This window comes from Scyliorhinus canicula, chromosome 4 (assembly GCF_902713615.1).
Source record: "Scyliorhinus canicula chromosome 4, sScyCan1.1, whole genome shotgun sequence".
Classification (NCBI taxonomy): Eukaryota; Metazoa; Chordata; class Chondrichthyes; order Carcharhiniformes; family Scyliorhinidae; genus Scyliorhinus; species Scyliorhinus canicula.
In genome coordinates, this window is record NC_052149.1 from 129056861 (window position 1) to 129070232 (window position 13372).

General features: G+C 43.1%; 1 protein-coding gene across 2 annotated transcripts; it reads right to left on the bottom strand.

Moving 5' to 3' along the window:
- Positions 1-2447: 2447 nt before the first annotated feature.
- LOC119964998 (glutamine synthetase, mitochondrial) lies at positions 2448-10480 on the bottom strand. 2 transcript variants are annotated; one of them, XM_038795189.1, is made up of 8 exons: positions 10353-10464; positions 10036-10130; positions 8933-9107; positions 7228-7389; positions 6173-6319; positions 5652-5779; positions 3095-3294; positions 2448-2791 (listed from the first exon to the last, which is right to left on the bottom strand). In XM_038795189.1, exons 2-8 carry the CDS (start codon positions 10111-10113, stop codon positions 2470-2472), a joined length of 1212 nt encoding a protein of 403 aa, XP_038651117.1. In that variant the 5' UTR covers positions 10114-10130; positions 10353-10464; the 3' UTR covers positions 2448-2469. The 2 variants fall into 2 exon arrangements, with proteins under 2 accessions (XP_038651117.1, XP_038651116.1); XM_038795188.1 differs by lacking the exon at positions 10036-10130 and having other exon boundaries at positions 10353-10480.
- Positions 10481-13372: the final 2892 nt, after the last annotated feature.

Genomic DNA, 13372 nt, shown 5'->3' on the forward strand with positions numbered 1-13372 from the left:
GACCACTTGCTCTCGGTCACAGCGTGTGCTCCATAACAAACTTGGGTGTTGGAGCTGTTTCATAGTCACCTACAAAAGCTGGGCAACTAACTCCAAATTGGATATTGCATTCTCGCTGGGGTTTAAGGTTTGCGCTAGTTGCTGTGTAAAGTTTAGAATGGTCACTCAGTCAAGATTGCTTTTAGAACAGTACGCCAGCATGAAATTAAAAAAACACAGAAATTGAACCAATTTGTCACAGTACTACAAAAGGTCACCGGTTCATGGTGCACGTAAACGAGTCAAAATCATTGGAAAATTAAGCAGAATTTCAAACCATTAGCCAATTGGCGATTGCTTATTTTTGGCGTGAAGTGAAAGGACAAATCAGAGTGGAGGAAATATTCTTGACTGACAGGTTGAAAACACACGGCAGGTGTGAAAATGAGCCTCTGACGAAAACTCTAAAAATTAACAAAAAAGGTGCAGCAGATCTAAAGCATGGCTCCCCCTTAGAACATACAGTGCAGAAGGAAGCCATTCGGCCCATCGAGTCTGCACCGACCCACTTAAGCCCTCACTTCCACCCTATCCCCGTAACCCCTCCTAACGTTTTTGGACAGTAAGGGCAATTTAGCATGGCCAAACCACCCAACCTGCACGTCTTTGGACTGTGGGAGGTAACCGGAGCACCCGGAGGAAACCCACGCAGACACAGGGAGAATGTGCAGACTCCTCACAGTGACCTAGCGGGGAATCAAACCTGGCTCTGTGAAGCCACAGTGCTACCGTGCTGTCCTTCCGAAGAAATTTTGCCAAAAACAGAGCAGCTGCAAGCTAAAAAAGGCCTTGGACTTGCAGCAGTTCAAAATGAATATTGTGGATAGAGGGTAAGAGGAATATTGAAGAGAAACCATGGAGACCAGTTGCTGCTCAGACACTCGCGCACACACTCAAACAGATATCCTGAAACACTCAATTAGTACGGCTCACACACACAGACAGATATCCTGAAACACTCAATCAGTACGGCTCACACACACACACAGACAGATATCCTGAAACACTCAACCAGTACGTGTTTTGCAGAGTTTGTTTCATACAGAAAGCAATTGGTTAAAAACCACTTTACTCAAATTTAGCAATGACAATTCAAAGTACAAGACAGTGAGAACAATTTAAAAAGGTTCTAAATTTGTTTCTTTGTTAAAAAAGTCTACAGCAAACATGGAACCTGGAAACAAATTTGTACCACCAAAATATGGTAAAAAAATACATCAATGCTTACAGCATGCTTCAGAAACTGTTGCACAAAATGTAGTTCTGGGAGGTGCCAACCCCAGTTAGTTTACGTACCTAGGCAGGGACTACAGAAATAAAACCTGGAAACAATTTTTTACAACTGAACATTTCCCTGCAATGCCTTAAAATATTGTGTAAGAAAAAGGTCAAGTGACAAGTCAACAGTAACTAATTACAGGAAGAGTCAGTTACATTAATGATATGCAAACCCCTTCCTTTTTCTCTGGGGTTTTCTCCCCCACCCCTCTCCCAAATTAGAATGCAGTCAGCTAGTGTCATAAAACTCCCAATTTTTCAAACATTTACAAAACTCCCAAAAACATTTTTGATCTCTTAGGGCACATTGAGGGGTTTAGTCATTAAAATACAATATACAAAGGCATCACATTAAGCTGCCTTTGGACCCTATAAACAATGACAGGACCACTGTAAATTAGCTGGCCAGCCTCTACCAAGTGAAGATTAATTGTACAGGAATGCAGTACATTAGTTACATATTAAATCTGGTGATTTTACAGCAGCTCTCCTTTCCATTTTATTTTTTTTAATGAAGGTGGGTTCTCAACACAACTTAAAATAATTACAGGACTTGGGGTGTCCCAACAAGGTGTCACAAAAGTTCTTTCCTGGTGCTAAACCAGGCATTCACGGACCAACACTCAATCACTGCAAAAAATCTCAGGAATACAAACTACCAACAAGAGTGAGTGAAATTGTGTCGTTTACGGGATTAGTAATATTTGTGGATCTGTACAGATCCAAGAGTTAGTAAAACTAGAAATGTGTCACCCGACCATAAAATATTAATGCTGCATTTTAATAAAAAGCCCTGCTTTAACATCAATGTTGACTGTATTAAATTACAGGTTATTGTCCATCAGAAGTTGACCAGTCAACTTAAGAGTTAATGTTAACTGTTCTAAATAAGAGAACAGCCTTTTATCCTATCCCAAATATCGTTTCTCACTTTCCGACCAAAACAGAAACAATTATGCTCCAAATTTTCATTCAAACTCTTTCCCACGCCACCTTGCTTGCCCCTGCGCACCCCCCCCCCCCCCCCCCCACAACAACTTGCCTCCCCCACCTTTAGCACCTGTACAGTGTAGGAGTAGAGAACTTAAAGGTCCCACATTTCACAAAGAAGATATCACTGCTACAAATGCTAGGTCCATTAGTGCACTTGGTTTAGTTTTTGTTATACTCAATGGGCTTGTCCCCAGCCTCGCTCAATAGGCACGTGCGGATCAATGCTTCTGTAACTGCGTAAGGGTCACAGTTAGCAGATGGACGGCGGTCTTCAAAGTATCCTTTCTTTTCCTGGCCAACAGACCGAGGAATTCGAATGCTGGCTCCTCTATTGGCAACACCCGCTGAGAACTCATTGATATTGGAGGTTTCGTGGTGGCCCGTCAAACGTCTAGCATTGTCCAACCCGCCTTTAGGATCATAGGCACGAATATGGTATTGGTGCCTCTTGCCCAGTTTTTCAATACACTCTTCAATGAATCTAAGAAAGAAAAAAGTTTCATTACTTGTGCTGAATTTGCAATCCCTTCCCCATACATTGCTGCCATTAACTGGGTACATTTTAAATATAGTTTATTATCCTCTCAATCAATCATATTGCATTCGCTCAACACTGGAGTAAGTCACAAAGTATTCCAGATTTAGGCCACATTCCAGGGAACTGCTTCAAGAAAAAAAGCACTTGGTTTCTTCAATTCTATAGGCACATAACAATCAAAGGTGCCAGATAGCTTCTTAAATTGGAGTTATTGTTAACCACCGGATTTAAACATTTGATACTCACTTCAACCCGCCCTCATCCCGCATAGATTTTGTGCTAAAGTTGGTATGACATCCAGCGCCGTTCCAGTTCCCGGGAATAGGCTTCGGGTCAAAGCTAGCGATGATCCCAAAGTCCTCACACACGCGGTGCAGAATAAACCTCGACATCCACAAGTGGTCACCCATGTTGATGCCCTCGCAAGGTCCAACTTGGTACTCCCACTGTGAAGGGAAACAACTGATTAGATCGAGAAGGGAACATCCCCGGCAGAGGCCCAAAGAGCACGGCCAATGTCACTTTTGTGGCAGCACGGTAGCACAGTGGTTAGCACTGTTGCTTCACAGCGCCAGGGTCCCAGGTTTGAATCCTGGCTTGGGTCATTGTCTGTACGGAGTCTGCAAGTTCTCCCAGTGTCTGCCTCTGGGTGCTCTGTTTCAAAGAACAAAGAACAAAGAAAATTACAGCACAGGAACAGGCCCTTCGGCCCTCCCAGCCTGCGCCGATCCAGATCCTTTATCTGAACCTGTCTCCTATTTTCCAAGGTCTACTTCCCTCTGTACCCGCCCATTCATATACCTGTCTAGATGCTTCTTAAATTATGCTATCGTGCCCGCCTCTACCACCTCCGCTGGTAAAGCGTTCCAGGCACCCACCACCCTCTGCGTAAAAAACTTTCCCCCTCTCACTTTGAAATCGTGACCCCTTGTAACTGACACCCCCACTCTTGGGGAAAGCTTGTTGCTATCCACCCTGTCCATACCTCTCATAATTTTGTCGACCTCAATCAGGTCCCTCCTCAACCTCCGTATTTCCAACGAAAACAATCCTAATCTACTCAACCTTTCATCATAGCTAGCACCCTCCATACCAGGCAACATCCTGGTGAACCTCCTCTGCACTCTCTCCAAGGCATCCACATCCTTTTGGTAATGTGGCGACCAGAACTGCACGCAGTATTACTGGCAGTTACACAAGGACAGGAGCAAGCAGACCCTGGAGTCTCTCCCCCCCCATTCAACTACCCCATTCAAAAACAAAAAACGATCTAGCTCAAAACTTTTACGAATGGATGGTCAGTACAGGGTTGGTGGTAGATATTATTGATGGCCCCAGCAAAGCTAGCAGACCATGCACGTAGCCTGATAAAGAGTTGATCAGGGCTCCCAATGACCATCATCAAACAGTCTGAATGACACTGTCCACCAATTGCTTTCAGCCCATCCTAGAACAGAAGCATTTCCATCAAAGGAATTTGGGATGGCCAACAAAAGTCAACCTTGCCAACAATGTTCACATAATGAGGGGGAAAAGCTGTGCCCTGATATCTTCCCCCAGAAACTGAAAGATGATCAGTGGTCACACTTCATATCCCTTTAATACTTCCACTCGAGCAATAGAATAGTTGCTGAAAAAGTAGTCACTCGGTCATCAAATCTGCATAATCTCTTAACAATCCAGTTAGTCCCGCTCTGTATCATTTTATCTCTTTTAAGTATTTGTCCCAATTTACAATGGGAGACGGTTGAATGTGTCAACCACCCTTTTCAGGCGGTACATTCCAAATTCTAATCTCTTACTGCGCAGAAAGATTTTTCACATGTTATCTTCTAATGCCAATCACCAGAAATCGGATTTCTCAGGGGAGGCAATGGCGTAATAAACTAGAGACTGCAGTGGTATTGTCACCGGACTAGTAAACCAGAGACCCAGAGTAATGCTCTGGGGATCCAGGTTCAAATCCCACAACTACAGATGGTGAAATTTGAATTTTAAAAAAATAAATCCGGAATTGAAAGTCTAATGCTGACGATGAAACCATTGTCGATTGTCGTAAAAACCCATCTGGTTTATCAATGCCCTCTGGGGAAGGAAATCTGCTGTCCTTACCTGGTCTGGCCTACATGTGACTCCAGATCCACAGCAATGTGACTGACTTTTAACTGCACCCTCAAGGGCAATTAGGGATGGGCATTAAATGCTGGCAAAGCCTGCGATGCCCACATCCCATAAACCTCAAAGGCCAAATCAAACACATTCCATGTTGGTCCCCTTTAATAGTCTTCACTTGTCAGAGCGATTCCATACCATCCCTACACTGCAGAAGGCAGCAATGTAACCCTTCATGGCGGCACTGACCCTAAAGAACACCCTACTGAGGCTCACTTCCGTACCCTACTTGCTGTAACCCCAGTTAACCTATGTATCTTTTGACGCTAAGGGGCAATTCAGCATGATCAATCCACCTAACCCTGCTCATCTTTGGACTACTGGAGGAAACTGGAGCAAACCCACGCAGACACAAGGAAAAGATGCAAACTCCACATAGTCAGTCAGTGACCCAAGGCTGGAATTCGGGTCCCAGGCGCTGTGAGGCAGCAGTGCTAACTACTGCCACCCGGGTTACTTTTTTCTAAAAACTCCCACACCGCCAATGTTGAACTGATTATTGGATTGCAAATCGTACAATCCCTACCAACCATCATTGTGCCCAAACGCGATTGCGCCGCTCAAACTAAAAATCACAAATTTTACAAAGAGAATTCCAAATAGCAACCCCTGCAGCACAGCCGGCTCTTACCTGAGAGGCCATCACTTCAGCATTGGTACCAGACAAGTGAATCCCAGCATATAGACAGGCTCGGTAGTGAGCCTCCACAATATCCCGACCATAAGCTTTATCTGCACCAACTCCACAGTAATAGGGCCCTGGAGGGTAACAATAACTCCATCAGTTACAGGTTTCACCAGAAAAATAGCATTGAACATTCACATCAGTACTACCAAAAATAATTAATGGGAATAAAGAAGCAGACTTCCATTGAGACCACTTACACCAAAATATCTTTAAATGTGGTCTTTTGAGCAATTTAACGTTCAAATTCACTCTGCTCAGGGATGGATCCATATTGGCTTCCAAGTACAGACTTGTTTCTTCAGCAGTTATAAGTTACCATTGACTCCTACTCCCTCCACTCAGTGGATTCAAATGCCTTCCATGTGCAATGGTAGCTCATTAAAAGTTGGATTGCTAACAGGCACATCTGCCAGACACTCTTACTCACGATCTAAAGGAAATGTAATGTGGAAGGTATACTGCACCCTGTGGTCCAGGAAAGCCATTGGAAGGCCATCCAAAGGGATGTCCATCTGTTCCCAGCAGAGTATACTCCTGTTCCATTCCAAACCATGGATTTTCATCGGAGACCATGGACATTATGTTCTGGCACGAGTTTCGAAGGTTACTTTCTGTAGAAACAGAATCATTTGTAAGTTATTGACTGGTTTCCAACCTATAGAACACACAGACACACCTTAGATAGCTCTAAATATTGTATATCCCAGAAACTAAGAACTAAAAAATCTGATAAAAATAAAGCTTTGCAAACGCTCACAACAGGTTTGGACAATTTGGTTCCTTGGACAGAATAGTGCATCAGGTTTGCATATTGAACACTCACTACTAAGGATCTAGAGGGATGACACAAACAGGCCATGTCTTTGCAGATTGCAATGGCCTTCTGGAACAGATGTACCAACTGCACAAAACTGTCTGGGTTAGTTGTTTCACTGAAAGATAGACAAGGATGCCTTGAAGGGATCGCACTTTACCTTGAAGACATGGCAATGCAACAGACAGTTTGGGTTGACAAATTTCTACAAGATCCTGGAGGGTATGTAGAAATTTGCCAGAAAGACACCATCGAAGAGGATTGCCACGGAAAAGCATGGGAGATTCACCCACCTTCCCTCACTCAGTGAAACACACTGCATGAAAGCAGATTCAATATTGACATCCAGAAGGGAAGTACAATGGACTCAAAGGAAAAGTCTGCAAAGCTAGAGGATTAACTAGGTAACTCGAGCCAATGTTGGTATGAAAGGAGATCCTTTCATTCTGTAAACATTCCTCATTTGAACTTCCACTATTGGCGGCTGTGCCGAGGTCCCAACTTTTGGAAACTCCCCCCCCCCCCCCCCCCCCCCCCCCCCCCCTCAGATTTTTGGCCATTGCCCCTTTATCTACTCACGTGACAAGTTTTGCTTTATAACATTCCTGCGTTGCATCAATACAAGTCAATTTCCTGAACTGAATGATTCTATGAATTTCTCAGTGTTACTTAATTTTCCAAGTGGAGACATGTGTCAGTGTTTACCTGCTGGCTTCCGGTTATACTTGAGGACTTCACAGAGGATGAGCTTGTTGGGATCCTTACGGAAAGGATCCCGAAACATGGCAGATGGGATGAGGTACATGTCGCTGTTGGAGCCCTCCGATTGATACGTACTTGAGCCATCAAAATTCCATTCTGGGAGATCTGCAAGGGGATAAGCAGAGCTTCAACGTAACTAAACAAGAAAGCCAGAGGGAGAAAAGCCCTCCCACCATAAAAATAGAAAGGGTCACACACAACTAGCAAAGCTTCAGTGGGCCACGCACAGAAACATGGAGCCAGCGCAAAACTATTCTGTCTTTGAAGCTCATTGACTGCCAGTGGAAAAGTATCAACTTTCCCCAAATACCCTTAGCCTCGTACAAACAAGTCTCCCCACGCCAGTGAATTTTAGAGGCAGGCCACTCCAAAATCACATTGCCCCTCCTGGACTACACGCAGTATCCTGGGGCAGTGAAAATAAATCCAAATTCCCAGCATTATGATGCAAGGACATTTATTTTAATGCTAACACCTGACACTACAACAACGCATTATCAAATTAGATGGGACTAAAACAACTCGTGATAAGTCACCATGACAACGCAGCAGTTACATGTAGAGGAGGCGATACAGTTCCCAGACTAGATTGTGGCCAACAGCCAAGTGGGAAACATCAGTGATTGTACTGCACAATGCCACTGAGGCTTGCCTCAAAAGACTTTGACATGTCAGGCTCTAGTTCTACATTTTTAAATGAGTTTGTACTTCGATCTCACTCCAAAATGTTTCACTGATGTTTACATAAGAACACCTCCACTATTGGGCCATGCACAAAGGGGATTTCGCAGACCTCAGCACCCAAGGGCTTAGGAAGAAAATACAAGGTTCCTATTCTTGATCATTTACCTGGTAACCTACTAGAGAAAAGTACACCTTAATGGAGATCAGGGAGGGAGGAGTGCTTAGCAGTGCTTTGCCCCGTGTAGTTAAAAGGTTGAGCAAGAGGTACAAAAGTCTGAGAACACACACATACAGATTCAAAAACAGCTTTCCCCCCCACAGTTACCAGACTCCTAAACGACCCTCTCATGGACTGACTTGATTGAATACTACACACCTGTATGCTTCACCCGATGCCTGTGTCTATGTATTTACATTGTGTAGCCCTATTATGTATTTTCTTTTCTTGTACTAAATGATCTGTTTGAGCTGCTCGCAGAAAACCATTTTACTGCACCTCGGTACACGTAACAATAAACAAATCCAATCCAAAATAGCCTGTCAATACTCGGGGATGAAGGTGACTGCTTGGACAAGGAATGAAAATTGGCAACCACCCCCTCTCCTCCAAAAAAAACAGCAGAGGTAGGAAACAAACGAGGGGATTCAAATGCATCAAATCAAAAGAAATGTTTTCCAGAAAGTCAGGACAAACACAATATGGAGTTTGAAAGCTTTTTAACAAATGTACACAATCACATGCAGTGTAATGGCTGGAGTTGATTATTAATTCTTGAGCTTTACAGTTGTGCCCCAGCGTTAGCATTCAGGATTTCTAAACTTTAAGCAAGATGCAAAGAGCATGTCCATGTTTGTAACACTGGATACTGATGAAGTGGTTTCTTTTATTAATGAGGTGGTGTTATGTTTTCATTCCCCTCCGTCAGAGGCTAGTCTAATAGGAAAGGGGAATGGGAGCACATACCAGAAACGGCTTTGGGCTCCTTGTCCAAAGTTCTGGTCTTGCAGCGGACTGACTCTCCTGTGCCATCAATCCAGATGTACATGGCCTGCACCTTGCCATCCTGGGGCAGCTCCATGTAATTCTTCTTGACGATTTTGCTGAGATTGGCGCTGGCTGAAGTGGCCATCTTGTAAGTCTGCGAGAGAGAGGTAGAGAGAGGGGCAGAGAAAGGGGAAGAGAAACAAGAAATGGAGGTCGTTAACCGCAGTGGCCACATGGCACAGTTGCAGAATACAGAAAGAGCTCACACAAACCCACACAGAGCGGTCTGAAACCGTGCGAGCTGCAATACTCCAGGGACTCATACACCTCACCGTCCTTTCATTCGGTTACTTGTAGCTTTTAAAATGAAAAAAAGCCGAACTTTGCAACAACAAAAATTGCAAATAAAATGCCCACTTGCAAAAGAAAAAAATGACTTTTTTTTTTGGGGGGGAGAGAAATTATTCCAATGTGTCAATTTCCCAATTTGGAACACCAATTTAATGAAATGCAAATGGCATATCCATTTGCACAAGAAATAATATTAAATTTGGGAGTCCAATCGAATCAACTTGATACATTTCGATGGAATGGATTGATTACTGTGGTGGGTCGGGGGTTAAGCGCGGTCTGTGGACCTCCCCTCACCCCCCAAATCGGCCTTGCAGACTTACAGATGTCCAGAGGTGTGGGGTGGGAGATGGTGGGGGGAGCAGGCAGCCCCCAGGCCTGGACAGTGGGGAGGGTGTAGAGTAGCCCCGGGAAAGCAGAGCCCGGCAGCAGCTCCCAGCCAGATACATGCACAAGCTGCCCTTGATCATCATTATCCTCCTCCGGCTGGCTCACATGGATTAAACCTTCTCTAAGCATGCACACCCCCAGCCCCTGGGTACAATTCCGATCAAAACAACTCCCCCCAACATGCAAACACACCCACCCACCCCTCAATATTCTCCTCCCACTCTGATCAACCCCGACATGCAAATCAGCAACATGCAAAATTAAAAATGAAAAATACCAATTTTTCCCCCTCCAATCCTCAACCAATTGCTAACCCTAACCAATCTGCTCGTTAAACCTACATGTTGGTTCCGCCAATTCCTCGGCTTGATATTGCCGCATTTTTTTACCAGAAACAGGAAACAGCGTGAGATCCGCATCCTCCACCAAAAACAGACTACAAAACAAAACGCCCAATTATTACAAATACATTTCTGGCTCGTCACCGGGGGTGAAAAAACAAGCAGCAACGACAACACACTGAGCCGAAAGACAAGCTGCAAACTCTTCAATAAAGCAGCCAAGAGGGTGAAATACAAGAGACAATGTGATGAGTTGTGTGGTGAAGGTGTTTCTTTTCTGAGAAGGCAGCACTCTCTCTATCTCAGTTTACTGTTACCTTGTTGGCCCAACGCCTCCCCTCGGATTTCCTGCTACAGAGGCTCGGCTGTACTCTTCTCGGTTCGGTGCTGTTCAGTTCAGGATTTTTCATTCAGCTGCACTGTTGGGAGAGAGGAGACATTTATAATGCGAAGCCTGTCCCACTCTCAGAACGCTCATTGGTGCCAGGGAAACGTGATTTCTTCGTGATCCGCCTCATGCAATTGATACCATTGGACTACAGTGGCTGGAGGAAATTTCCACTCCTTCCCTCCCCCACTCTCTCTCTCTCTCTCGAGCTCACTCGTTTGCTTCCAACTTGTACGAAAACAAGGCGAAAGGGACTGCTGCATTGCATAAGAATCAGAAGTAAAATCTGCACATCAGCAGCTGGCAAAGACGTGCACCCGGAGAGATCATCAGGTCCGCTCATCGTCCTTTCTTTCCACTTTACACTGAATCTTGTTCAATACTTCAATCCCCCACCCCCACCCCCGGGCATCGACTCGTCTTACCTCTTTGATTTTAAATTCCAGCAGATATTATACCAAGTGTTAATAATATCTGGCGTTAGCTAGATGCCTTTCCAGTAACATTCACACACACAAAAACTTCACAGTAACATTCACATAGACTTTACAGTAACATTCACACACACACAAACTTCACAGTAACATTCACATAGACTACAGTAACATTCACATAGACTTTACAGTAACATTCACACACACACAAACTTCACAGTAACATTCACACACACAAACTTTACAGTAACATTCACATAGTCTTTACAGTAACATTCACACACAAGCTTTACAGTAACATACACACAGACTTCACAGTAACATTCACACACAAAACTTCACAGTAACATTCACACACACAAACTTTACAGTAACATTCCCATAGTCTTTACAGTAACATTCACACACAAACTTTACAGTAACATTCACACACAGACTTCACAGTAACATTCACACACAAAACTTCACAGTAACATTCACACACACAAACTTTACAGTAACATTCACATAGTCTTTACAGTAACATTCACACACAAACTTTACAGTAACATTCACACACAGACTTCATAGTAACATTCACACACAAAACTTCACAGTAACATTCACACACACAAACTTTACAGTAACATTCCCATAGACGTTTCAGTGACATTCACACACACAAAAGCTTCACAGTAACATTCACACACACAAACTTTACAGTAACATTCACATAGACTTTACAGTAACATTCACACACACAAAAACTTCACAGTAACATTCACACACACAAACTTTACAGTAACATTCACACACAGACTTCACAGTAACATTCACACACAAAACTTCACAGTAACATTCACACACACAAACTTTACAGTAACATTCACACACAGACTTCACAGTAACATTCACACACACAAACTTCACAGTAACATTTACACACACAAACTTTACAGTAACATTCACATAGACTTTACAGTAACATTCACACACACAAACTTTACAGTAACATTCACATAGACTTTACAGTAACATTCACACACACAAAAGCTTCACAGTGACATTCACACACACAAACTTTACAGTAACATTCACACACAGACTTCACACACAAAACGTCACAGTAACATTCACACACACAATCTTTACAGTAACATTCCCATAGACGTTTCAGTGACATTCACACACACAAAAGCTTCACAGTAACATTCACACACACAAACTTTACAGTAACATTCACATAGACTTAACAGTAACATTCACACACACACTTTACAGTAACATTCACACACACAAACTTTACAGTAACATTCACATAGACTTTACAGTAACATTCACACACACAAAACTTCACAGTAACATTCACACACACAAACTTTACAGTAACATTCACATAGACTTTACAGTAACATTCACACACAGACTTCACAGTAACATTCACACACAAACTTTACAGTAACATTCACACACAAACTTTACAGTAACATTCACACACAGACTTCACAGTAACATTCACACACAAACTTTACAGTAACATTCACACACAGACTTCACAGTAACATTCACACACAAACTTTACAGTAACATTCACACACAAACTTTACAGTAACATTCACACACAGACTTCACAGTAACATTCACACACAAACTTTACAGTAACATTCACACACAGACTTCACAGTAACATTCACACACAAACTTTACAGTAACATACACACAAACTTCACAGTAACATTCACACACAAAAACTTTACAGTGACATTCACATAGACTTTACAGTAACTTTCACACACACAAAAACTTCACAGTAACATTCACACACACAAACTTTACAGTAACATTCACACACAGACTTTACAGTGACATTCACATACAGACTTTACAGTAACATTCACACACGCACAAACCTTACAGTAACATTCACACACAGACTTTACAGTGACATTCACACACAGACTTTACAGTAACATTCACACACGCACAAACCTTACAGTAACATTCACACACAGACTTTACAGTGACATTCACACACAGACTTTACAGTAACATTCACACACGCACAAACCTTACAGTAACATTCACACACAGATTTTACAGTAACATTCACACACGCACAGACTTTACAGTGACATTCACACACAGACTTTACAGTAACATTCACACACGCACAGACTTTACAGTGACATTCACACACAGACTTTACAGTAACATTCACACACACACAAACCTTACAGTAACATTCACACACAGACTTTACAGTAACATGGAAGTGTCAATTACAAGGGGGCACAGGTTCAAGGTGAGAGGGGGAAAGCTGAAAGGAGATGTGCGGGGTATGTTTTTCACGCAGTGATGGGTGCCTGGAACATGTTGCCAGAGGATAGAACATAGAACAGTACAGCACAGAACAGGCCCTTCGGCCCTCGATGTTGTGCCGAGCCATGATCACCCTACTTAAACCCACCATGTGGATGTGGTGGAAGTAGGCACATTAGCAGCATTTAAGAGGTATCTGGAGTACCTGAATAGGGAG

Excerpts from the sequence above, each read along its gene's own strand:
- LOC119964998 (XM_038795188.1), bottom strand. The coding sequence starts at position 10,445 with ATGAAAAATCCTGAACTGAACAGCACCGAACCGAGAAGAGTACAGCCG. Across the intron at positions 6,320-7,227 it reads GTATAACCGGAAGCCAGCAG|AAAGTAACCTTCGAAACTCG; the intron begins GTAAACACTGAC and ends CTGTTTCTACAG. Across the intron at positions 3,295-5,651 it reads CTGAAGTGATGGCCTCTCAG|TGGGAGTACCAAGTTGGACC; the intron begins GTAAGAGCCGGC and ends TTCCCTTCACAG.